The sequence below is a fragment of the Passer domesticus genome, chromosome 2 (genome assembly GCF_036417665.1).
Source record: "Passer domesticus isolate bPasDom1 chromosome 2, bPasDom1.hap1, whole genome shotgun sequence".
NCBI classification, from domain to species: Eukaryota; Metazoa; Chordata; class Aves; order Passeriformes; family Passeridae; genus Passer; species Passer domesticus.
Window position 1 is genome coordinate 63,400,826 of NC_087475.1, and position 27,499 is coordinate 63,428,324.

Below are 27,499 nucleotides of genomic sequence, written 5' to 3' on the forward strand. Positions count from 1 at the left end.
AGTGGGAGGATGCTTCACTGTTTTTGGAGCTATTATACAGCTGTAAACATGCTATGATCCAGCTTCCTGCTATTGTGAATGTTTGGACTGAGATAAAATAATTTGTTTTAAAGGAAGTTTCCTAAATACACAATACTTTTTTTTTTCTTCATTTGCATGTGGCTTAATTTACGGATTGGTCCTGATGTAAGTGCATTATATGCAAAATGAAAAGTACAACTGCTATATGCCAAAGCTGGACTTTTAAAATCCATGTTTGATGGTGCATGGCAATCATGAACATCAAATAAGGCCTAGATGTTAATGTATAAATTATATTTACACTGCTGCTCAGTATATGTGCAAGCAAGCTGGAAAACTTTAGCTGCAGACATTCAGGATGTTGCAATTGTGTGTTTGCAACAAAGGTCAAGTATATGTCAGCACAAGGTTGCTGGTGCGTTCTTTGGAGCCCTGTATGACGCAAGATTTACGCTGAAGTACTTTTAAGGATGTTTCCTACCTTTTCAGGAGCGTTCTGTTCCTATTTTCCCTAAGTTAAACATGAAACTTATTAATCTGTAAGCAAGCTTTGTCCGGTCTTTAACTTGTTTTCAAAATAAAACTGAGTAGCCAGACTTGGTGATCTGTGGTGTGCCCTTTAACGGAGACATCAGCAAACGAGGCTGCTGCAGGGGTGGTGGTGAAGTGGGAAAATGGATTTGTTCTTACACATGGGAGGTTTCCATGATCATGTTGTATGCCTGTCTCTAGTAGCTTTTGAACCTGTTAGAAGGAAATTTACTTGGATCAGCAATGTAAAATGAGTGTGGGGAAGGAGGGAGATACTCAGGTGCACTGAGGAAAAGCTCCCAGCCTTATTAAATGCCAAACAGTTTGTGTAGGAAGACAACCTAGAACACCTGGAGTGCAGTTAAAGCTCACGTTGGAACTTCTGCCATCTTAGACCAAGTCAACGAAGCATGGGACACAAATCCATGGAAAGAAATAGCTCTTGGAGATGCCTGGGCTTTTTTCCTTTTTAAATAATAAAAGTATAATAATAGTTAAGAGTCTAATAATCAAAGATGGCTGTGCTGCACTGAAGAAACCACATTTCCAGCCCAGCGAATTCCAGAAAAGGGTTAGTGTAAAAATGACCTCATTGGACAATTATCTTTGGAAATAGTTTTAAAACTCCTCATAAAAAACAAAATCAATCCTAATGCTGAGACAAACTTCATTACTGGAGCAGCAAAATCACTATCCTGTGCCACCAGGTTTAGTTGGTGGAGGGGGCTGTGTTGCACTCTCGTGGGTTCCAAAGAGCCTCTGATGTTCAGCTGTTCTTTGCATGAGTAAAGTTGTTGTGACAGTCAGTGTGATCGATGTAGTCTGGGCTTTCAAAGCACAGTAAAAGCTCCAAGGCCTCTCTCCTCCAGCTGAAGTGTTGCAGCTTCAGTAGAGGCACAGGGCAAGTCTTGGCATGAAGAAAATCCTTTGGGCTTGCAAGAGCGAAAATGCAAGAGTTTGGTTACCTGATGGCTGTCAAGGTGCGTACGTGTGTTTGTTCACATGGGTTGGGTGGGAGGATGGAGATCTGACACATCAGTGTTAGCAGAAGCTTGTGGTTTAGAGACATCAGCAGAGCTGCACTCTCACTGACACTGCTTGTTCCAGGCGTAGGAGGAGACTTTATTGCTATGGAAGAAGCAACATAGAAGAGCCTACAGCACTGTTGTCACACCAGGAGTTTTTCTGGAATGCTATACACAAATGTTTTCACCTAATTAGGGTATTTCACTGCCATGGATTAGTAAAGCATGCCTTTGTCTTAGACCCACTTGTAGCAGAAAGAAGTAAACAAGATCACGGGTTGGTTTAGTTCAGAGAAATGCCTCTGCTCACTCACTACAGGCTACGGTTGCTAATTTTCAATTGGTTTTCAGGTTGTTGGTTAAGATTAATTTGATTCCTAAGAACTACTTCCAGAAGAGTGCGTTCTGCTTCTTGTGGGCTTAGGAAATCTTGGAAGTAGAGCATGGGAAACATCCTCTCTGGGGAGATGGCCAGCAGCAGGATAGGGTGCTGCCTGTGCCAGAGCACACTTTCTCATGTGGTGAGAGGAAGCAGAACTTGGGACTGAGAAGGTCAGGAAGGGAGGGATTGCAGCAGGGTCCTTAACGTGGTTGTGTAATTGCAACAAGAGGGCTGTGGTTTGCTTGCTGAACTTTATTTCATTACCAGTACTTTTTTTTACATTACTTTTATTTCATTTCAGTACCAGCTGAAATGAACTGCCCTGCAGAGGGGATGCAGGATGCCCTCCCTGCACCCTCCTGGGGCACAATATACCTAGGGTTTGAAGGGCTTTGCCTGCCAAGGACACAGGGTGGTACCTGTGTGACAAAGCACAGGGTGTGATGCAGCTGTGCATGCAAGGGCATGATTTATACTGATATCCAGGAACCTTTGTAAGCAAGGAAAGCCATACCAGGAATGATCATTTTTGTATGATGTAATTGCACTGTCACTAGGGCTTAATCTGATAAATTGCATTAGTCAGGGATTTTATTTTTTAGCACCCTGCTTCTCAGCACTACTGCAAATCTGTTAAAACAGACACAGCTCTGACAGCCATTCTCACAGAGAACAAGAAATGTGGAAGGTCTGTATAAGTAGTTATGATTCTTCTCTAAACAAATACAACTGAGCAAAAAGAGAAAAAAATTACACTCAAGTCTAAAAGCTTGATCAATGCAAAACCTCTCTGATGTCCAAGAAAAATACCTGGAAGTATCTGTGAAGGATTGAGGTTTTGCACATAGGCATCATTTACATATAGCCATTCCCCCATTCAGTAACAGTGGTGTCCTTTCAGATCCCACTGGCAGTTTGGTCAAATGCTTTATTGACAGAGATTCCTGCCTTAAACTCATCACTGCAGTCCTGAGAGTCCAGCAGTGCCTGCCCTGTGTAGTGCTCTGAGAAGAGCAAGCCACTGATGCATGTAACTGTGGAGTGAAAAATATTCTTTTTATTAATAATGTCAATGTATAGAGAGAGGCTTTGAATTGTTAGAAGTTAACATCTGGCAAATGCCTCTCATCTTAAAGAGAAATGGGTAGATGTTTGTTATAGCGTCCCTATGGACTTGACATCACTGTAGGAATATTAACTTACAGAAGTGGTTTTTATTCCTCACATCTCAAGCTGTGTATTTGTGTAGGAAACAATGGCATAGGGGTCAGGCTCACCACCACCAAGAGGCACAACCAGTCAGTTTCACCCCATCACCACAGCAAACCCTTTCCAGCTTCAAAAGCAGAGCTGGTCCAACGCAATCACAGGGGAGGTGATGCTGGGGAGTGCAGTGGGCCCTTTCAAGCCATGGCCTCAGTGTCCCTGAGGCTCTCCTGCAGCAAGACTGTCACTTGGGTCTGCCTGCTGCACCAGGTGCTTCTCCAGTGAGGCTCTTCTTAAGGCCTGGGGCTGTAGGGCAGCAGCTGGTGAAAAGCTGGCCTGCAGGTCTGTCACCTCCTTGCTCCTGTTAGCACTCGTGCTGGGGCTCCAGAGGGACAGCTGGGCTCTGTCCAGGTGACAGTGATGGCAGAGGGCTGGCAGCTGCTACACAGTGCAAGGAATGTGAATGCACAGAAAAGGCTGGCCAGGAAAGGCTCTGTCCCCTCCCTGGTTAATTCTGCCTGTTACATGCAGGAAAATGGGTGTGATACATGCAGACATCTTCATGATCCTCAAGTTCTACAGCCTATGGGCTTTATTCAAGCAGAATTTCTGCCAATATTTAGTATTTGGACTAATATCCAGAAGTTCTCAATTTAGTGGGTTTTTAAATGCATACATTTTGGTCATGCAGCTTCAGAAAACTGATTTTACTATAATTGAAATAATGGCTTTAATTCCCATTGGCAATTACCATGAAACTACAGCAATACTTTTAAGTGAAAAAATTAGGATAATAAAATTACCTAAGGTTGTGTAGCAGCTGGAAACAATGAGTCAGGACTGCCTGACTGGACAATGTTTCACATATGTCCATGACCTATACTCTAAAAGCAGTTGTAGCAAGATATTTAGAATGAAGATTTTGTCAGGTCAGATGCAAAAATTATCATTAATACTTTATCTGGCATTGCAGTGTTTCCTTTGCTTCTTTTGTCTTCCCCCAGTAGGAGCTAATTTTTTTCTTTCCTTTGTAATTTTATTGAAAAGTCTAAAGGCTTCATTTAGAAGATGTTTTAGAATACAGGATTTGAACATTCAAATGAGTACTGTTAAAAGGGGAAAAAGGTGCAGCAATTTAAATATGGTTTTACTCAAGGATGTGCATTTCTTTGGAAGTACATACATGTTACCTCTTCTTACTGCAGTTTAGATGTAGTTACTATATCCAAGGTTTTAGGATGGATTATTAGAGGTTATTGTTGCTTGATTCATCTGTTGCTCCCTTTGTCTCCCTCCAGCTGTAACTTGAAGCATTCTGAGACTATATTTTGGTTTTCCCTATTTATGGAGGGGAGTCCTAAGAGCCTTGTTTGATGAAAAAGTGCATAAAATTTGACTTGAGAAGGTGCTCAGTGCACTAAAAATTAAAAAAAACAAACCCTCTAGTATTTACAGTGAGGCTGGTTTGTGAACTTTTTAAAAGTAGCAATGCACTGAGGGCCATGAGACAAATTCTTTGCCTGCCATCTGGACGATGCAGGGCTGGGCTGTTAAAGCAGCTGTGAGGGAAGCAGCCCAGGAGGGTGTGTTTGTTTCCCTCTTGCCGACAGCTGGCATGGTCTCCACTGGCTGGGACCAAGTTTTCTGAGATGCTTTCTCTCATTTTAAATGCTTTTGTGCTCTTAAAGCCAGTTGTGAGGAGGAGGCAATGGACTCAGCTGTGGTTTAGGGGTTCAGCTTACTTTTCCAAGCTGGTCTAGCTACTTGTCTGTGGCTCAATGGTTGATGACAGATAATCCTAAAACCCAAACCTTCCACAGCATCTGGTACCATCTGAATACAAAAAGTATTTAAATGTGCTTAAAAGCAAGGTAAAGTTACTGCCACAGTTTTACTAGAATCATAATCAGGAATGTCCAAATCCCACTATAGTCTACAACTCAAACATTAAATTTGGAGTTTATGTATTTTGACTTGTTCTGTATTCACTTTTCTGTAATTGGTTTAATTCTAAATATAAAGCAGAAAGCCAGACACTGTTTCTCCTGTTTCAAGTTAATGAATATAAAGGACAAGCCTGACAAATTACTAGAATGTGTGAATGTAAAAATACTAGGGAATTTTAATTGTATAACATATTAATGCTCATGCTGATTTTTATTTGGGTTTTTCTTAAATCCAGAATTTTGACAGCAGTCTCACTAAAGCAGTTGCTTTACAGACGAATGTCAGATATGTGCAGGTAGTAAGAATCCTTACATACAATTTTTTTTCCTTTTCTAGGAAGTTGTCATCACGTAAGTCTGAAAATAAATGTGCTTGTTTGCAGCAAAGATTGGCCTTCTAAATGTGAGTATGCAACTGCAGACAACAAAGCAGATTTTTAAGATCTTTGAATCAGAGCACTGGCAATTTGAACCTCATTGACTTAAAATCCAGGAGATGCCCACAGCCTGAACTTCTTACATTAAATTTAATTTTACCACACAGTGTTAAAAATAACATTTCAGTTAGGACTTGGATGAATGCCAGATTGAGAGGTCACTGCATCATTTAGGTTGGAGACGACCTCTGAGATCATCGAGTCCAACCCTTTACTGGTCACTCACCACCTTGTCAACAAAACCGTGGTACCAAATGCCACCACATCTAGTTGTTTCTTGAACACCTCCTGGGATGGTGACTTCACTGCTGCCCACGGGGCAGCCCATTCCAATGTTTAACAACCCTTTCCATGATGAAATTCCTCTTCATGTCCAACCTAAACCTCCCCTGGTGCAGTCTGAGGCCATGTCCTCTTGTCCTGTCACTTGTTATCTGGGAGAAGACCCTTACCTCAACCCTTACCCCACTACAGCCTTTGCTCAGGCAGATGCAGAGAGCAGTGAGGTGTTCCAAGCCTCTTTTTTCCAGGTTAAACACCCCAGCTCCCCCAGCTGCTCCTCACAGGACCTGTGCTCCAGACCCTTCCCCAGCTACGCTGCCCTTCCCTGGACTTTCTTCTCATGAGGAACTGGACACAACTGAGAGGTAACTCCACCAGTGTTGAGTACGAGGGGACAATCCCTGTCCTGGTCCTGCTGGCCACACTATTGCTGACACAGGCCAGGATGCCAGTGGCCTTCTTGGCCCCCTGGGCACAGCTGGCTCATGTGCAGCCTCTATCAACCAGCACCCCCAGGTCCTTTTCCAAAGGGAGCCTTCCAGCCACTCTGCCCCCAGCCCGTAGCGCTGCCAGGGGCTGTTGCAAAGTGCAGGACCTGGCACTGGGTCTGACCGAACCAGCAGATCCTAAAGGATCCGCAATTCCTGCCCTGCTCTGCACCTGTACAGTTATTCTGTGCAGTTATTCCTACACACAGGTCCGCGTCCCTTCCCGTCTCACGGCAAAGATGTATCGGCTGTATCCGCTGAGTACCGAAGTGCCAGGCACGGCGGGGCCGCCGTCGCTGTGGCGGCCGCGGCGCCAGGGCGGCTCCGTGAGGCCGGGCCGCGCCGCCTGTGCCGCTCGGTCCCGCCCCGCGTCCGGGGCCGCGGGCGGGGCGGGGGCGCGGCCGCCGGTGCGGAAGTGACGGAGGGTGGCGGTGACGCCGTTTTCCCGCGGTTCGGGCGGCGGGCGGGGGCCGGGAGCGGGAGCCGGCGGGCCCTGGTCAGTGCCGCCCGCGGCGGGCGCTCCCGGCAGCCGCTCCCGCCATGCCGCCCAAGCCCCCGCGCCGGGCGGGCGCCGCCAGGACGCAGCGCCCCAGCCCCGAGGGCGGCTCCGCGCCGCCCGCCGCCCCCCGGTAAGCGGCGCCCGGGCCGGGAGCGGGCTGGGGGCGGGCGGGCCGCCCCGGGGCTCCGCGGTGTGGGGCGGTGTCAGCCCGGGCGGCTCCGGCAGCGCCTGGTGTGGGTTCCTTGGTCGCCCCGCGGTGCCGTGTCCCCGCTGGCGATGTGCGATGCTTTTCCTAGGGTCGAGGTGGGCGAAGCGGACTTCGTCGTGCTCTGTGATGCGCTGAAGGTGTCGGAGAGCGTGAGGGAGAAAGCGTGGAAGACGTACGAGAGCCTGTCGGCAGCGGATGGAGCTCTGGTGAGTGGCTGCTGCTGGCAGCATCGCTCGGCAGCACAGTGTGTGCTGTGCCCGGCTCCGGTCGGAGCCGTAACTCCGCTGCTGCCGAGGGTCCCACGGGCAAAGCCCATGTACTGTGACTTAGCTTTTTCCAAGCGAAGGTAGACTGAAGTGGGATGTTGCCATGTTGTTCACGTCTAAACTGGCTTCTATAGATTGCCCTTTTTTGTTACTATTTTGTGATAAAGGTACGTGCTCAGGAGTCCTTTTAGGTTACTAACAAGTGACGGTAGAAAACAGCCCCATGCGATCAACTAATTCTTCGAACTGCAAGTTATTTCAAATATGTCTTAGTCAGCTTTATACAGGTAGTCTTACTGTGTGTTTCTGTGTATTTTTTCCCCTCTGCATACTTTATGAGGCTGCAGAAAGGGTATGGAGATGACTGTTGCAGAAACAGGAATGTTTCCTTTTTTGTTGCATAATGTTAACCTGTGCTTATCATTGAGGCATTTCCGTTCAAAGTTAGTCATTGGGCATGTGCGAACAGATTAATAAAGTGTTAGGGCCTTTCTTGATTTTTGTTTTTCCTTCTCCTCAGTATGACTGCTGTGTCAACAAGCTGGCTCAGAGAACAGCTATAATACAGCTAAATCATGGCAGAAGCTTTGTTGTGGAGTCCTGATGCAGTTTTATAATACCCACCTGGGGTATTATTGTCACTGTGGGCACTTGCATTGATGTACACATTCTGACTAATGCTTACCCTTCTGCAACTTGAGCTGACTTGTCACAGCTATGCTGTCACTACTAATAGTTTGTAATCTGTGTTTTTCAAACTGCAGTGTGGATATACCAGGTCTTGATGCATTCACATCACAAAGTAATAATAGCGTGGAAGAGAGACTCTGCACAGCTCTTTCAGTAACAATTTCTGGTCATGGATGTTCATGGGAAGCATTTACCTAAAAGCATAGTTGAGTTCCCCTATAAGAATGAAAACAGGAGTATTCAGTTCTCTTGACTGAAAAAAACCAAGGCAGGTTGCAGTATAATCCTGCAAATTTCATTTACAAGTAGAGTTTTGTTTTCACTGATCATTACTTAGCAGTGGCCAGATAAGATACATGGTGTTTGAAACCTTTCAGCATCTGAAGATTGCTTCCTTTACCTATTCAGAACCAGACCTTCATTATGATATATAACTAATATCTGTTGTCTTGCAATTAAAATTGATTGTTGAGAGCCTTTCAATATACAGGGGAAAAATACCTACATTATATTTCAGTCCAAGTCCTTTCCCTCAAACTTAGAGATCTATCTGCTTCCATGGGGATCTGCAAGGCGCTGGAGTTGCTACTTCTAGCTGAGAGCAAGCTTCATCTGACTGAAGTCAAGCAAATAAACAGCCTGGCTAATTGCTGCTTCTTTTCCCAAGTCAAGCTGCTATGGTGAGCCTGGCTTCTCTGGATGTCTCTCTAGTTCAAGTTGCAGGGATTCAGGAGGAGGCTGCTCTTTTCTTCTCTCTTGTAAAGGTATTATGTTGGAGGGGCTGTCCCAGGGTTTGTCCTGCCAGCACCAGCTGCATGTGTTTTAATCAGTGAGGTTCACTGGTAACCTGTTCAATTCTGAGCTGGAGGAGAAGCTGTGTAGTAGCTTTCTGTTCTCAAGCAAAGAGTTAAACATCAGGCCACCAGTTGAGACAAATACTTACTGGAACACTTTCTTTTTACGGTGTTGTTGGTTTGACTTGAGGAAGCTTAAATCATAAGGCTGCTTATGGAAATGGACGTAGCATCTAAGAATCCCCCTCTCAAACCATTTACAAAGTACGAAGACCTGAAACCCTGCCTTTCTTGGCTCACTGGTCTTGTTTTATTGTGGTTGATACTAGAATTGTGCCTGCCAAATCTCTGAGGACGAGAAGAGCACTTTAGTGGTAACTAGGAAGCAGCGTGGCCCAGACTTTAGGTACTGCTGTAACTGGCAGATACTCAGGGTGCAGATGTGGGTTTGGATGCAGTCTGAACATCTGCTGTATCCTTGCTCAGTGAATATTTAGTGACTTGAAATGAGAACATCATGTAGTACTGTCCTTTTTGAGTCACTTACGTTGCATGTGCAGAGACTCTGCAAACATGTGGCTTAAAAGCATAAAGCAATTATTTTTGGCAGGCATATGCACAAAAAATTGCTAGAATGTAGTGACCTACCAGCCTAAATGTGCCTGTGCTTCAGTGAGACATTTTACTGGCCAGGCAGGCATCATCCAGGAGGAGAGGACATGTTTGTTATCTGCTGCTCCCTGGAATGAATGCCAATGCCCAAAGGAGACACTGCTTTTTTTCCTTCAGGATGTCACACCTTTCCACTCTGATATTTTTTCTTTTGAGCATTTGAGCTACTAGTGATGATACTTTGAAATTTCAGCTTTCTTATCTTGCGCTTGCTTTCTGTGCTCTGTAGCTTTCCTTGCAGTGCTCTCCAGTTATCTGTTTCCACAGCATGCAAGTCAAGGATATACAGATGCACCCTGTTGCAGCTGGGCTGTGAGTCCTTGAAACAGCTGAACCTCTTTGAGAGTTGTGGAGGAGGAGGAAGGTGGCAAGAGAGAGAGATGGAAACACAACTTTTCTGGAAAATGTGGCTGACTTGTAGTTGTGAAAACCAGGTCAGCAAAGGGGGATTGTTCAAAAGCACCACAGCTCTCTGTTAAATATGGTGGTGCTTTCCTTCATAGTTGGAGAACATTAAAACTTTCCTCTGTGAAAGCCAAGTTTAATTACATTCTTCTACAATAAAATGGTAACTCAAAATCTCTTAGAACCCCAAATGCTGAATCAGCACTCTTGGTGTATGGGCTGAAGGAAGGTGTCTGATGTGTAATCAGAAAGATGTTTCTTTTTAAATTCTTTTGATATATGGTGAACTCCCATACAAGCTTATTGTGAACATGGAAGTGTTTATCTAAACAAGAGCTTTTCATTGGTGTCATACAAATATTTTTTTCTCTCTATCATTTCTTTTCTTTATCAAACCAAGCCACCTAGATGAACAGCATCTTTTATAGATTTTATAGTCTTTGTTTCACAACTTTTACACACTAATTGTTGTTGGCTTAACATTGGCTCTTGATCCTTGCTTCTCTTGTACTCTTAATTTTTTGTAACTCTCCTGAAATCTGTATTATGAATTAATAGTGCTTGTAAATTCTAGGTGGAATGAATAGATTTAGTGGAATTACTAATGTACCTTGGTGAGCAGCGTGTGATTGCTGGTGTAAGGGAAATGAGAAGTAGTCCAGGAAGCCATACTAACACTGCTGTGAAGAAGCTCAGGGCGTATGTTATGTTCTGCCACTGTTTGTTTTGGTAGAGAACAACAAAATGAGAATCTGAAGTAGAATATGGCGTGTTATAAGCAGGAAAGAAAAGCTTGAGCAAACTGTTGCTGAATAGATTGGAAAGAACCCATGTGAGGAACAGATCATTTGGTCATTAAATTCGAACCAAACTTTTCCAAAGAAAATTGAAGTGGTTTAAGAAATTGATAGAATTTGGAGTCTGCCAAGGGCCTTAAGGCATAGGGGCTGGTATGCTTCCAGCTCATTGGCTTAGTTGGCTGTAATATGTGGTGTGTGGGTAAGAGATCCATTTTTTATGTTGGCTGTTCATAGCACTGTTTGGGAAATGTGGCTCACTGTTCTCCTGCTGCAGCTCAGCTGTTCAGAGTCAGGAATTCCTGAGCCATTTTTATCAAGTATTTGTCTAACCCACTATTAAGAAATTGTTGTGGTGAAAGATCTGCAGTCTGCATAGCTAGGTTTTCCTAGTGTAGCTTTATTTGCCCATTTATTTTTCCCCCCAAGTACTGTACTAATTTGTTTCTATTATAATTCAAACCAGTGGTGTAAAATTCTGTACCCCATGAGAGATGTATTATTGCTGCCTTTTCTTTTCCTTCAGAAAGTCTCTAGCATATGAAGATGTTCCAGGCATTTTTTCTTGTCTCTAATTACTTTTCTTACATCCTGAAATTCTCCCCAACTGGTGACTTACACTGGTATGCAGATGCTGCAGAGCACTTGATTTGTGCAGGAGTTGAACTGCTTTCTTAGTGAAGAAAATGTACAAGGTAAACTGTAGCTTAAGTTAAGGAATGAAATAAAGACTACTTAAAATGGAAGGTTGGTCTGCATAGACCAAAGAATTCATGTTCAGCAGGCCAAGTGTCCCCAGTCCATAGAATTTCACATTTAGATTGAATAAATTCCTTTTGATTGTGGTTTCTTATTAAAAATAGAACATTTTAATTGGTAAAACCACCTCATCCTCATGTTAAATGACAGAGAGGCCTCTTGCTTTTGGCAAAAGCATGAAATACATATGAGCTAATAAAGTAGTTTCTGTCTAGACTTTGCCTCTAATTTATAGAACTGCAGCTGAACTGAACCTGAATCCATTGAAGCTTTGGATGGATGAGCAAAGTTACAGATATTTTAGGATCCTCTGTTATTAAAAAAAAAGAAGAGCTACTGAAAGTCCCAAAACAAACAAATCATCTCCATGGCCTCTTGGTGATGATATTCAGTATCTTAGCAGCAGATGCACTGCACTTTTAAAGTCCATGTGCCCTTGTACTTTAAAAGCTCAGACAACTTATAGAGTTTCTTTTTTTACTCATCTTCTGCCTATCCTGGGGAGAGATTGATGGCCTCTCCAGTCTTGTAAAAGTGTAATGGGAACTTTGCATATCAGTGAACTATTTTTACTAGTTCAATACTTTCCATTGACTTCACTATTTTCAGCTAGTATTATATTTGAATTTGATCTCCTCTGTCGTGAACTAATAATAATCTTCGATCCCAGACAACGTTCAATAGAAAATTTAAAACTGCTATTGCTGAAAAATGAAGGATCTGTCTTTACACAGAACTTCTTATATGTAGACAGGGCTTATAATGGTCACAGATTGTTTTTTTCCCTGGAATATTTTTCTGCAGGTTTTTATTCTGAGCAGTTTTCTATTGTGAGAGCTTCTTGAGTCTACTCTCCAGTCATCTTCTACCCATTGTAATCATAAACATGTAAAGTCAGAATGGTTTGGGTTGGAAGGAACCTTTAAAGGTCATCTCATTCCAAGCCCCCTGCCATGGGCAGGGACAACTTTCACTAGACCAGATTGCTCAGGACCCAGGTTGATTGTTCAGCTTGGCCTTGAACACTTCCAGGGATGGGACATCCACAGCTGCTCTGGTCAGCCTGTCCTGGTGTCTCACCACACTCTCAGTAAAGAATTTGTTCTGAATTCTGATCATCTGCTCTCTTTCAGTTTGAAGCCATTCCCCTTGTCCTATCACTACATGTCTTTGTAAAAAGTCTCTCTCCAGCTCTCTTATAGCTCCCTTGAGGTACTGGAACATGTTGTAAGATCTCCCTGAAGCCTCTTCTCCAGGCTGAACAACCCCAATTTTCTTCAGCCCTCTGATCATCTCTGTAACCTCCTTTGGACTACCTCTAACAAATGTCTGTGTTCTTGTACCATCAAGCCAGTTCTCTATATTGATTGGAACATAGTAATGGAGGGTTTGTGTTAGGAAACCAAGGTGCATACTTCCTCTTCAAAAATCAGGAGCTTGATATTTGCAGTGAGACATCCTATATCCCATTTGATTCAAGTGTCCATCTATGTTTGCATATTTCTCATGTACATTTCCCTTGACCTTCTTTTACACAACATCATTTGAAGTTTCTGTTCCTGGGTCACTTCTGTAGACTGTCATCAAAATTGTTATCGGTGTTGGCAGAAGAGTAAACATCTCTAACTGCACACTAGAGCTGAGACTTCCTGTGACCATTTCCTCCTCAGGACTGGTTTAGAACTGGAGAACCTCTGGAGGCAGAGAACAGAAGTTATTCCTCTTAGTGCCTTTAACACCTTTCAGCTACATCTGGAAAGAAGAGAGGCAAGAATCCCATTTTACAGTAATTAAGTGTTGGATGAACATTTTAAGCCAATGATTTTAAGCCAGGTTGTTTTCTCCAGATTTAAATAAACTAGTCATCCGGTAAAAATCAGATCGAATAAAAGTAGTGGTAAATCCAGAATGAGAAATATTTTGAAAGATTTTGTAAGAGTTTTAGATCTTTTCCTACAGAAAACTATATTGATTCAACAGAACTGACCCACATTGCCCAAAGTTACGGTATAGGTTCCTTGGAATCCTAAATAAAAAATGGTTAAAAGAGAAAGACATCTATGTAGACTACTAGGTGTTAAATAATCTTAGGGCTAGTGATTGGTGGGTAGGCTTTGCCTCGTGATGAGTTGAATTAAGGTCACCACAAGTCATCTTACTGAAACTGAAGGACAGCCAAGGGCAGATGTTGAGCTGTTGTCCTGCCCATTTTATGTAGTGATGTTGTATCAACAAAGATCTTGAGTCAGACTGGTGAAGAAGAAAACCCTCAGAAATTAATTTCTGGCTATGAATTTGTCTTCATTTCATTCCCATGCGTTCAAGTCCCTTTGAGATTAATCATCTGCTTTGGCTGTAAACAAAGCAAAATAGTTGGAAGAAGTGATGCTGCTGTATTTTTTGTTCAGCAGTCAACTTTAACTCGGGAAAGAAGTGAACTTAGGGAGGGAAGGGGTGTGAAGAGGAGAGTTCTTATGAGTGTGACTTGCCAGGAAGACATCTCCTTACCTCTTCTCCCCTTCCCCTGCCCCAGGATGTTTATATTAGTTCTGGTTTCAGCTGGAATAAAGCTGATTTTGTTCCCAGTAGGTGGTATAGTGCTGTGTTTTGGATTTAGCATGAGAATGTTGACAATGCTGATGGTTCAGTTCTTGCTAAGTAGTACTTGCCCTAAGTCAAGGACTTTTCAGGTTCCCATGCTCTGCCAGTGGGCATGCACACAAAGATCTGGAGGAAGCATGGCCAGGACGGGTGTTCTGAACTGGTCTGAAAGGGGTATTCCATACCATAGAATGTCATGCTCACTTTATGAATTGCTGGAGTTTTGCTGGGAGTTGCTGATTGCTTCTCAGGGATGAGCTGGGCGTTGGTCAGTGTGCGCTGAGCAAATGTATTGAGCATCACTTGTTTCTGTTGGGTTTTATGCTTCTCTCTGTCTTTCCTTTCCATTGCAATTATTATTAGTATTGTTGTTATTATTGTTGCATTTTATTTTGTTCCAGTTATTAAACTGTTCTTTTCTCAAGCTGTGATGGTTGGTTTCTGACACTCCTTGCCACTGTGGGGATGAGAAGTGAGCAAGCAGCTTGTGGTACTTAGTTGCTAGCTGGGATTAAACCACAACAATACTTATGGATTAAAATCACAGGCATTTTCATGCACGGCTATGGCAGATGCCTTATTTTCTGAGAAAGCTGCAGTTCACCTATGTCTTATTTTTTTTTAACCAGGAGCAGCTGGTGGGATCGTCTCAGTCTGGTATTTTTTCATATTTTCCTCTCCTTCCTGTCTCAACTATGTTATAAGGCAGGCATGCTCAGGTGCTGCTCACCTTTTCTTTGCTACTAGGGAAAAAACCCCAATCCATAATCTATTTATCTTGGATCGTGTATAATTTTTCTTGTTAGGCCAGCAGTCATCCAATATCTTGTGTTGAGAAGTTGTCCAAAGCATCCTGTACCTTCAGCAATGGGTGTGGGAGTAGTCCTGATACTGGAGTTTGCTCATCTGTAATGGTTTGAATCTCATGGGTTGCTAGGCTGCCCCTGAGACTGCTTTCTTGTTTAATGGTAGAAACAAATGAGTTGTTACCCCCAGCTATGCTGGACAAGGAGTTTAAAGGTCGTTCTTCCAAAACCAGACCTCACTCCTATCAAATAAAGCATTGCCGTGGCCTTCTAGCACTCATCCTGCCTGAGTTGAGCTAGGCTGCCCAGGAAAGCTAGGCTTGTTGGGATAGGCAACAAACCAGGAACAATTTCATTGCTTGGCAGCACTCAGTCCTCCTACCCTACGAGATGCTGTGTTTACAGGACAACATCATGGCCTGAGTTTGCAGCAGCATGGAGTGAAAGCAACTTATTTAATAAACAAGGTCAACTGACTCCAGGGGTAGGGATATGCTCAGTGTGAGTAGTCTTCCCTCTTGGTAGTTCACTAGCTAGCATTAACCTTCATAATTTTTTATATCCCTTTGTGTATCAACAAAATGCATTTCAGTCTGTTAATAGAGTAATTTCAAAATAATTTTCTCTTGTGCAAGGAGTCATGATTTGTAGAAATACTCAAATAAGAATGCAGGAAGAAAATAGTGAGTTAAATAATTGTCAGTTGTCACATTGTTGAGGGTGGCTGGTTAGTTTTGCATCGAAGCCTGTTCTATAACTTAACAATTGCACAAGCCAGTCAAAGTTTTTCCTCTTTGGAGAAAGCCCCCAGCCACTCTTCCCTGATGTATAAATACCATTCCCAAGAAAGACACAGAACAACTGTCAACAAAACAAAACAAAATGTTGGCAGTATTAGTGAAATTGTATCATTTATGGGCACAGTGGGTTATTGGTCATGGTTACACTGCTGAATAAGCAAGAACATGAGTGGATGCTGACAGTGCAGAGGATTTGGGAGCAGGTTTGGAAGACGACATAAGATGGAATGAGCTAAGTCTGGTGCAGTCTTACTGCTACTGCCTTTGGGGAACATTTTCCAGAGTGAACAGGCCCCTGCAACTCGCATTGGTGTTGTCTAGGAGGCAGCTAGGTGGAGTGATCAGGGAAAGGATAAAAAAGTAGGTCAGGGAGTGGGCTAAAGCTAAGCAGTGTAGAAGAGCAGGAATGCAGTGTTTCCATTCACTCGTTCCTGGTGCTCCATTTCACCTCTGTCCTCCAGCAGATGTCACGTCCAATCTAGAGCTGTGGAGGTTGTGTTCAGATCCTGCTCCTTTGCTGTGGGCCTGGGTGGTGTTGTAGTTTTGTTTACAAGGATGCTGGATGTCCAAAAAATATTTTACAAATTTTCTGTTTCTGCAGTTTTGGCCTTCACCCATGCCTAGTTCTGTCTTCAAGATAGCTTTGTTTCCAACACTTGGGATATACCTGCTTAAGGGTTTTTTTTTCCCCACGATTCTACAAGCCATTGTTCTTCAGGGGTTTTCCACTGAGTTGCTGATTTGGTGGAAGGATATTGGAGTCTTAAGTGATGCCTGTCTGCTTTTGAGTGAGTGGCTTGTGAACCATCATCAGGAGTTCTGTTCCATATGGATGCCATGTCTGTCATTGTGGGTTGGCTTCTTTTGAAGGATGATTGGTTATAACTTGCACCTTCTAAATAGCAGAAGGCAGACCTTAAAGGTAGATATATGGTAGGAAAATGGCTGAAAGTGCTTGTTACTATCACACTTTACTAAGCAGAGGTGGGTTTGTAGTTCAGCAAACCACAGTGATGAGTAGTTGACACAGCTGTACTCATTTATGAGTGTTTGTTGCCTGTCATTGTAAAGATTTCATTTGTGTTTTTATGGCTTGGCTTCTTATTCCTTAACTTTTTGTTCTGATCAAATATGGTAATTTAGGAAAAAAAAATCATTACTTCTGCTCCGCAAAAATGTGTCATGGAACCAAAACTTGTATTTCAAAGCTTTACTGAATTGTATGGGTAAAATTGATCCTGTGCTGTAGGAATAAGAGTTGAAATGCTCAGTCTTTTACCTGTACCGTAAAACCTGGAATGGTTTTCTGTTATAAAACAATTGGCTGTCATAGTCAAATGTTTGTTTGAGGCTATTTTGTTTAACCATTTCTAATCATGTTTGGACAAATTATTGCCTTCCATGCATTGCCCATTTCTGTTGATTAATAAAAATCCTTTCCTCTCTTTTTTTCAAAAAGGCTTGCAACACAAAGAAAAAGGAAACATGGGGTGTATGTATCTTTATTGTAGCAATTGATCTGGATGAAGTGACATTTACTTTCACTGAGCTTTTGAAAAGTATAAACATGAGGTAAGTGAGTTTAAGTGTGTGAATTTAGATTTCAACAATTAACTTGTCAACATTTTTATAAAGAGAATGTTTTTAAGGCATAGAGAATCTTTGTGCATATCAGACTAGTTGATTTTACAATTCATAACTTATGGAAATTATGAATATATTAGTAAACTAGAAGTCTTGCTGTCATATTTTAGTTGAGGGAGCAGTGATACTTGTTTGATTCATCTGTGGTTGGCTTTGGTTGTATCACTCATCTAATTGTTGTTCTTGCTCTCCGTAAAGTATTTATTGGTTCAGGTAGGTGAAAATTGCACTTAAAATATTTCTTTTTTTCTTTCCCTCTATGATGGTTTTGCATAAAACCTTTTCCCCAGCATTAGGCTTAGCCTAAATCAAGAAGTGGGGAAAAGAAGCATTAATCTCCAGTTTACCAGCATGCTGCTCTTTTTCAAACATTTTAATGCCACGCTAAACTTTGTACTTCCATATACTCTTTTTGCTGGGGGTTTGTTACTGTTATATTGTATATTAATTAAGTTCATAATACAGAAATTAAGATTATGGTATCTGCTTTTAAGGTAAATTTAGGTGGGAACAGCAACCTTGTGTTACATTCATCTAAGGAAAGAATTCTGTGCGGTGTGTGGAAAGCATGTGCAGGAGCAGAGCTTCAGATGCTCTAGGGCAGGAGGCTCAGTCATGGCAATAACCTCTGGCTTGGGCCAGAATATCCTTGTCCTTGAAGTCATCTGTTATGGTTAGACTTCTCCATGCCCTCTTCTACCTTGCATCATCTCCCAGAGCAGGGTCAGGTCCAATGTTTTGACTTAATCTCTTCAGTACTGACTGCCTTGGAACATTTGTGCAGCAGTGTCCAGCGTGTTCCACCCAAGTTCCACAGACAAACTTGTGCTGAAAAGTGGGAGAATTTTTCCCTTAGGGTTTCAGACAGTAAGCTGTTACTCTGCTGATTGTGATGCAATACTCAATTGCTTGTTATCCCTGGGCTTATTCTCATCTATAAGGTCAAACTGGCAGAGATTTCTACTAGTCATCCTCTAGAGCCTTCAGATATATTGGAAAGATCTTTTATTCCATCATAAGCATTCTTAAATGAGCTTCTGACTGGTTTTGTGTCTTGTATCTTTAACCTGGCAATGATCAAAAAATTGCTCAGAATATTATATTCTGATAAAGGGTCAAGATATATTTGATACAGTTGAAATAGTTGAAAATATTTGATAGCTTCCTCCTCTTTAATTGTTAGCAATCTGCTCATTTTACTAATGAATGTAACAAAATGCTTCCTTGATGGCCATAATATTACATGGATGAGTGGGGAAAACTTTGTCCCTTGTATAATAATATTTCCAAAGGGTGGAGGTTTCAAGATGGACTTGAAATTCTATGTAATTCAACACATTCATCTCAGTTTTCATACCTAGATTTTTCTTTAGCATGGATGGAGCCAAAATTCAAGTTCTTAGAGTAGTAGGAGTGTTTCTAAAGCAGAACAGGAGAGATGAGAGGTGTGTGTTGGATATATGTGGTATTACCAGCAGCAGAAGAACAAAGGTGTGTCTAGTTAGCAAATTCTGACTTCCAGAGATAATATCTGTACTAGGCAAGAAAATTTTCCTTCCCTAGTAGAGCCTGTATTGTGAGATACCTCTGAAAAGTATTCCTTTTGTCTGGAAAATGTAAAGGTGGGGCTCAAGGTAAACAAGTAATGTCTCCCAAGGCAAGGGTTCAGTCACTGGTAATAGTAGTAAGAACGTGCTGGAGTCTAGTGAAGTAAGAAATGGGTTTTCATGGAGATGTGTTTTTATTTTCTCTCTTTTTAAAGAGCTATTTCAGAATACTTGTTTTCACAAGTTATGGTAATATGTCTTTTTTTTTCCCTTTTTTCAGTGTATGCACATTTTTTCAATTTCTGAAAGAGGTGGATGTTAACATGGATACTGTAAGCACTAAAGTTGATAGCACTGTATCAAGGCTGAAAAAGAAATACGATGTATTATTTGCACTATACCACAAGTTTGAAAGGTAGTGTATGCTTTTTCGTTTTGAAATTGATTCCTTTGTCTGTCAACATTTAAGTATTTGAATTTTTCAAACTGTGGGTTATAGGAGCCCATTTAAACTGTATGGGCTAATATTTGCAGAACAGTGAAATTGAGCTATTTACATGCATTAGATAAACACCTCTTACATTTCACTCCATAACTATCACAATGCTGTTAAACAACCCCCTTGTTGCAGTACAAACAGACTAGCATGACAAGTGATTACTACTCACTTTAAACTTTTTACAGACATAAAGAGGATTGATTTACTCTCTAAATATGTTTTTTTACTTAACATTTTGCTTTCTGAATCACAAAAGACTCTGAAATATCTCTTAAATAATCTTTGAAAGGGGTAGTAGGTTACCCTTTGTTAGCTTATAGAATGAAGGCATATATATCCTAGTTTGGTTTTGCATAAACTGAATTTTTTTCTTAAAATGGTATGTACCTAGAATAATTGGGAAGGAACATTATACCACAAGGTTTGCAGTGACACTAAAGAAATACTAAAGATTTTTAAATGCCCTTTATGGTATGTTTTGTGCAGCTCTAGCACACTTTGCTGTATTGTGCAAGAGACTGAGTAACAATGTATGTACAAATCTTGTCTTTCTGGAAGAAAGCAATTTTATTATACCAAGTTAAAATTGTTTTGCTAAGCTTAGACATAAATTTGCAAACAACATTATTTCAGGCTTGGTAGGGCTATAGTTGATGTGTTGTTAACTGTTGAGTCAGCTTTTTTTTTAAGTTAGAAAAATGTTTTGTGACCTGGTCTCTTTTTTAACTGCAGTCAAATCAAAGATATTGCATAGTTTGCTTGCAGAAGCATATTCAAAAATAAGAATTTATTTTTGTTTTCTAGGACTTGTGGCCTTATTTATCTGGAACAACCTAGTAGTGAGTAAGTTTGATTTTCCTAAATTGTGTTTGTCAAGTAAGATGTAAAACATGATGACGTGTTATCTTTTAACCCTTCAGGACTGGCCTGAGTTGTAGTGTGCTCTGTGTTTACTTCAGATTTAGTGTGGACTTTGAACTTCCATGAGATGATGGGAGATGCAGAAATCATATATATATTGTATATACATCTCTATGTATGTGATCTATACACGTTATGTATATTATATAAGTATATTCTTATAAAAATACATAGTGTGTATGTATATATAATTAGATATGTATCATATTGTATTTATATCTATTTTTATATATCTATCCCTCATCCATGAAGTATTGCCACCCAATGGTGTATGTCTTAGCATGGTGGAACTAAACATTGGGATGGAGAGTGATCTTCCTAATCACAGCAACAAATGAGTGTACCAAAAGATGCCTTAAGAGCTCTCCACTGAGCTTGAGTTCATGCTGTGGCTGGGGAGTAGGGCATTAGTCAAAGACACAAGAGAAGACAGCTCAGAGCAGCTGAATTGTCTACATTCAGTTTCTTTTCTGAGGATGGTACAGCTATTTCCTGATTCTTGAATGGCTTTACAGGGACTTCAGTTTTTCAAATGTGTAGTCATAACTGCAGAGGGAATGGGATGAGGTTTTTAGTAAACTTAACTCCATGGGAAATGTTGCATGTTGTTAAATAGTTCCATGGACAGAAGCATGTTTTCAAGCATTGTAGTTTAAATTATTGCAGAGCTATCACTGCAAAGTATTTTTATTTCCTTGCAGGATTTCTGCTGAACTCAGTTCTGTATTAGTCCTAAAAAATTACTGGATTACTTTTTTGCTGGCAAAAGGTGAGTTTTGGTTTAAACACAGTAATTTTGATGAATATTTTTGAAGTGAGTTTGTTTGTTTTACATGTCCAGGATGAGACTAGTATCCTTATTACAGATAAGTATTGTACAGACCCAGAACATTTTGATGGCCTGGCTTTTGTAACTGCTCAATAATATTTCTTTATATACAGTTTGGCTGTTCTTCTCACTGATACGCTTTCTGTATATAAACATATACTTAAGCTTTCTAAAATTTCTGTGATTTTTTTTTTCTTTTACTTTAAAGCTTACTGTTCTGGATTTAAGTCTATTCTGAGGTGCTTTGTATTCTGCCAGCATTTTAATAATGGATAATTACCTTAAAAAATGGGCATATTCTCTAAAATAAGCTTATATATATTATAAATTATATTTAATAAAACAAATTTAATTATAAGGTATTATAGTAAGTTTCTGAAAGCATGTCCTTTGAATGCTACAAATCTTTTTTGAAAAGTTGTAAGTTAGAGTTAATGTTGAGTGATGAAGTGTTTATAGTAGTCCATGGAGTTCCTGTCTCATTGTACTCCTACCAAGAGGAGTGAATCATGTCTCTCAAGTGCTGCTTGCTGCAGGTGTGTGTTATCAGTGAAGTTTATGCATCTCTGATATCAAAATCAGACTTGGATTAGCTGAGTTTTTTTTGGAGCTTTGTCACTAGAATTCTCCAAGTGTAAGCATAAAGCAAAACCCACAAAAGGTTTTTTAGCCTGCCTTTTCTTGAGAGCAAGGAAAGCTGAAATTTACTAGAAAATAGTTGGAGCTTTAGAAGAGCCTGCTACTTCTGATGGAAAATAAATAGAAAAATTGCACGTGTAAGTAGAGCACAGGTAGATCTGTACCTGTTCAAAACCACTGTCGACTTCCTGAATTTTGCTTGGCAATGCAGGCTATCTTGGGATGGCCCTCTAGATCTTCTCTGGAATATGAGTCATAATTTGGGAAAAACTGGGGTAATACAGCTCTGAAAGTGCTCATCATGCCATTACTTGTGTGACTTTTAAGTAATTTCATAAAAATTTGACAGGCTGAGCCTACAGTGTGATAGCATGTTTTGAATTTCTCTTCACTGTATACTAGCAGCTCCTGCTTTCTGAATATTTAACAGCTTTCAAAAAGCTTGCATGAAACCACAGAAAAAGAAAGCAGGGAGGAATTACATGGAAGTAAGAGATTATTCTTTTACAGTAAAAAGAAAAATCCAGGCTGAGCACTAAGGGCAGGATTTTGTACACAGTAATTTTGTTTGTGTGTGTGCTATCTCTAAAGCCATGAACTGAAGCGCCATGAGTTATAAAATCAATAGACTTTAAAGAGAACTGGCATCCTGTTTGATGCTTCCTGAATTCTTGTGGTAGTGTTTTACTACATGAACTTCCAAATATTTGTTTTGCAAAATTACTTCTAGAATCACATCAGCCATTCTCAAAAAGGTTTTCTTTACCCTTTTAAATATTTGCAGGTAAAGTGTTGCAAGTGGAAGATGACCTGGTGATTTCTTTCCAGTTGTTGCTCTGTGTCTTAGATTATTTTATCAAACTGTCACCTCCTGCTATGCTCAAGGAACCATACAGTAAGAATTTTTTTTTAATTGAAGTAGAAAATAAATTTATTATATTTCTATAAGCCATGCTAATATTCATAATTAACATAATTAAACTTCTTAAGCTTATTGAAAGGCATTTTTTTTGTTTTAGTTAAATTTACATGATAGTGAACTTGAATTCAATTACCTGAATGTGGCAGTATATTTAATATAATTTTTGCTATGTCCTTTCCCCATACTAGTTGTTTAGGGACTTGTTAAAACAGCAAGTCTAATTTGGTAAAAGAATTCAGGTTCTGGGTGGATTATAACTGAGAACTATTATTTAGGTTTGTCTTGTGTTACAAAAGGAAAATGTGATGGTATCTTACTTTATTGATGTGTTGGACTCTTTATTGATGTTTAACAGTATGACAACAGCAGAAATGTACAAGATACTGGACTATATAGATATTTAAAACAAATATACGCTGGATAGCAGCTCAAAATAAAAGAGTAGAGGCAAAATGTAGACAGCTTTGCTTTTATGACATCCTGTTTACTATTGCAAGTGTCACTATTTTAAGTAAAAATATAATGGGTCTTCACTATAACAACTTCTATTCAGCAGTAAGCTTTTACCCATTAAGTTTTTAAATCTAAAACATGGAAAACCTCACTACAAGGTTAGAGAAAGAATTCTATCTTTGAAAGTTTTTATAAATATTTACTATTTGAGTTAACTATTTTCTTCAGCAAGCTATGGAATTAATATACTGAAATATTTGAAGCCACAGGATGTGACTCAGTTTTTTAGTAATTAGTTTAACCTCTGGTGGGTTAAGATGCAACCCTAGTATATTTAGCCTAAATATATTTGCTTTATTTCTTTCTTGGCAACTAAACATCTACCTAGGTTGTAATGTCATACAACAATAAGTTATTCACTACTATATTCTTTAAATTCTGTATTTTGGAGACATTCATCTGACCTAGTGATTGATTATTTGTTGCAGGTAAGAAAAAATAACCTTGGTCTTATTCTAATGTGAATAAAGGATGGACATAGGACAAGCAGATCCCTGCTTTCCTCCAGTAGTATTTTAAATTTAAATTTGTCATTCCTGGTAGGACAGACATATATGCTGCTGCTTATTTCAGGTGTTATAAAGCAGATCCTTTTCAAAAACCACTGAACTGAAACTACTTGGTTTTGAATTCTGTGTTCACACTGATTTATTTTTTCGTAGTGAAACCATGCAGAATAGGACTTCATTTTTAGAAACAGTTTGGTTCTGTGCATGAGATCTTGAAAAAAGAATTCTGCCACTTGAGATTAATTTACAGATATGGGTGTCACTGTCCTAAGTGCAAAGCACTGGGTTTCTAATGTGAAGCTGTGTATGAACTGTCAAACAGCTCTGCATTCTTTGAGAAAATAACACAATGTATTGTTCAAACCCTCGTGACCAAGAGGCTTCGTGTTGTGAGCAATGATGCCAAGCTTTATGGTCTGACTAACACTGAGGGGATCACAATGCAGCCACCTCTGCAGTGTAGTTTGTCAGAGTTTCTCAGAATAGTTGTCAAATGCACATGAAGTTACAGGTGAAAACAGCATGCTGATTACAGTGTCAGGTTTAAACCAACAATATTTAATCATATTAATGTATGTTATTAATATAATTCACATATTTAAACCATCTATTTTGAGTTTAACAAAATGAAATATTTTGACCTCACAGTATTAAGGTTTTTTGATACTTTCTTCTAGGTGGACTTTTTTGTTTTTGCTTGTGTATCTGGGGGTATTTGGGGAAAGGAGGAATTCCCTCCAGGCCCATATTCTGGGTTCCCACCATCACTTAAGTCCTGCATTGATTTATTGCCCTTCAGCTTCTTGTTTTATACTTTAAAATAGAAAAAATAGATACTCATCTGTGAAAAGATAAGGCTTTCCTAGCTTTGCAAAACAGATTCTCAGTTAAAGCTACTTGCAGAAAGTGCTGTTGCATTCTGTGTAGAGTAGCTTTTTAAAAACAAAATGTCCAAATACTGATACAGAAATTTTAAAATTAACTTTCTTTTTGTATAGGTTTTCTGTAAGGAAGGTTTCTTTCCTAGCTGAATGGATGAGAAAGAAAATGTATTTAAGGGGAAGACCTGAAAAAAGTATATAAGAAGTAGAATCTTCTAGGTTTAATAACTTGAATTTCTTCTTTCTAAAGATGGCTCTAACTTTGTGATGGTTCTGAATATCTTTCCAGAGTCTTCTGTGTCTGCAGTGACTGTAAATGGCTCCGCTCGCACTCCAAGGAGAGGTCAGAACAGGAGTTCACGAACTGCAAAGCAGCTTGATACTGACACAAAAATTATTGAAATCCTTTGTAAAGAGCATGATTGTAATTTAGATGAGGTAATGCCTGCACTTCAAAGTCTGATAGAACTTGCTGCTAGACTCTATATGGAATATGTATTTATTTAAATTGTCTTTTTTTAGTGTCATTATTTGTGCCAGCTTAACTATTCTGTCAAGTAGTTACCTTCAGTAATGAAGGTATTTTACCATTTTATAGTTTCTCTAGTCAGTTGTGTAAAAAAAACAAACAAAAACCAGCCAAAATAAGCCATTTGGTATGGGTGATAATTTTGCCAGGGTAACTGATTTGTGAAGAATACAATATGAAGTTACAGGCTGATCACAGCATGTAGCATATGGATGCAGGGCTGCTCTGATGGAGTTTCACAGCTGCATCCCATGATGAGAAAAGGTATGCAAAAAGCACATTGCTTCAGTGGAAAATCTTAAAAGACCCCATTCACCTTTCCCTCTGCTGTTAAATCTATTTCTGAGTAAAAAGGACTGATTTTTGAATATCCAAATGGATGATGGAAGCAGAAATGTGAGAGGGCAGGGAAGAGTGCAGTTCTTTTCCAGTTTAATCACTTAGTATTCCAGCAAAGGATTGTATTTGCATGCTTACATAGCACTGTGTTTTGGATGTATAGCAAATTTTAGTTTTGCTTAATTGAAAACAAAATACAGTGCAGTACAGAACTCTGTTTCTTGATTTAAAGGTGCAAAAGCAGTGTATGCATGGCTGACTATCTACCTTGCTAATGTTACATTTTTTTCCTTTTTTTTTTTAAGGTCAAAAATGTGTATTTCACAAGCTTCGTTCCTTTCTTGAATTCTGCTGGTATTGTAGCTTCAAATGGACTACCAGAGGTAAGTGGAGGAATTTAAGACATTGTGGTGGGCAGACCCTGGCTGGGTGCCAGGAACTCACCAAAGCCAATCTTTTTACTCCTCTTTGTAGCAGAATGGGGAAAGAAAATATAGCAAAAGGTTCATGACTTTAGGTTGCTCACCTAATACCATCACTGGCAAAACAGATTCAGCTTAGGGATGTTAGTTGAATTTATTGCCAGCAAAATCAGAGCAGGATAATAATAAGAAAAATAAATGCGGTGTCTGCAGAACTTCTCCTTTCACGTACTTTCACACCTCTTTTCTCAGACAGCAGTTGTTTCTGTGTAATAACTTTTTTCCCTTCATAAATGTGTTATCATAGAGGCACTACTGTAATTCTTGATTGGCCCAGCCTTGACCAAGAGAAAGGGTCAGTCCTGGAGCTTTCAGGATTGGCTCTGGTGGACATGGGCAAAGCTTCCAGCAGCTTCTCGCAGAAGCTGCCCTTGTGCCCCCCCTGGTTACCAAAACCTTCCCATGCAAACCAGTACAGGCAGTTCAGCTGTGTTTTACTTCATGCCAAATTGCTTAAGATACCCTTTACCTATTGGTGGAGTTCAAATAGGTTCTTCTAAAATCATGTAGCAAAATAAACTGTTTTTTAGGAATGTGGGCTAGCAGGGGTTCCAGTATTCATAAAGTATATTTAGCTTATACTTTTGAATTTAATAAATTAATCTTCTGAGGCTATGCTCAAAGCAAACAGCTTTTGCTCCAAGCAAAATGTAAGAGTTGCATATCCATGACCTTGGTAAGGCCATTCATCTAAAATACAACTATTACAATACTAGGTCTCTGAAGTCACTCTGTAAATGCTTAAAGTCTTAAATTACACACCTTTGTTTAAATATAAATGAGACATGTTATTGTAGTGTTGTTGGAAAGATATCCAGATTAGTCTCAGTTTCACAATTTGGCAGAGTTTGGACTGTTGAGTCTGTGCAAAATTACTTTCATCTTGCTCAGCTGTTGCCTGGATGCAGCAGATTCTACCACTATGCAATTGCATCCAGAGTGCATTTTAATAGGTAACTTCATCATTATTAAAAGTATAAGTTCAGCTGTGTGTCACCAATAGATGTGGTAACCTGAAAATAAGCAGCTCTGAAGCTGATCAGAGCAATGAGTCTGCAGGGTTCAATCAAATGTATCTTGTGTTCAGTGTCATAGTGTGCTGGGTGGGGAACAAAGTACAGGACTCACTGAAGATCTTAATCTCTTCCTAAATTAATTCCAGGATATCAGTAGCCTGTTTAGACTTTTTAATTTATTTGTGTATGTATAGTTGGGAAACCCTATATGAACTTCCAGACAAAGGTCATTATACAGTTTATTCTCAAATCAGAGGGTTTTCATCCAAGGCTGCTCAATTTAAGCACAGTATCAAAACTATTCGCATACGACTTGCTGGTGAAACTTTTACAAAAGGATGCATTTGAAGAAAAAAGAGTCACATGATCTTTGTTCCTTACCCTTGAGTGCCGGAGCAGAAAGTTAGAGCTGTATTTCAGAGGTAATTGGTTCATACATGTAATCAGCTAACCAAAAATCATGGATGAGATCATCAGTACAATAGCTAGTAATTGACTTTTATAAAAGTCAATTTAAATGGTGCATTTAAATTGACTTTTATAAGAAAATACCGAGCTTTTGAAAAATTTTGATGTTCCTTCCAGAGCAAGAAAAGCTTTTGAGGCTTAATGTT

At 40.0% G+C, this 27,499-nt stretch overlaps 1 protein-coding gene across 2 annotated transcripts in view; it reads left to right on the forward strand.

Moving 5' to 3' along the window:
• The first annotated feature begins 6,747 nt into the window (after window positions 1-6,747).
• Window positions 6,748-27,499, forward strand: part of RB1 (RB transcriptional corepressor 1) — a 71,455-nt gene continuing 50,703 nt past the window's right edge. Inside the window, exons 1-9 of one of the 2 annotated variants that reach the window (XM_064408780.1) lie at window positions 6,748-6,947; window positions 7,114-7,231; window positions 17,075-17,187; window positions 19,087-19,221; window positions 20,110-20,148; window positions 20,928-20,995; window positions 22,479-22,589; window positions 24,809-24,957; window positions 25,693-25,770. In XM_064408780.1, the coding sequence (XP_064264850.1) occupies window positions 6,859-6,947; window positions 7,114-7,231; window positions 17,075-17,187; window positions 19,087-19,221; window positions 20,110-20,148; window positions 20,928-20,995; window positions 22,479-22,589; window positions 24,809-24,957; window positions 25,693-25,770 (900 nt within the window). In that variant the 5' untranslated portion in view covers window positions 6,748-6,858. The remainder of the gene's footprint in view (window positions 6,948-7,113; window positions 7,232-17,074; window positions 17,188-19,086; window positions 19,222-20,109; window positions 20,149-20,927; window positions 20,996-22,478; window positions 22,590-24,808; window positions 24,958-25,692; window positions 25,771-27,499) is intronic. The other variant, XM_064408779.1, reaches the window with a different exon arrangement.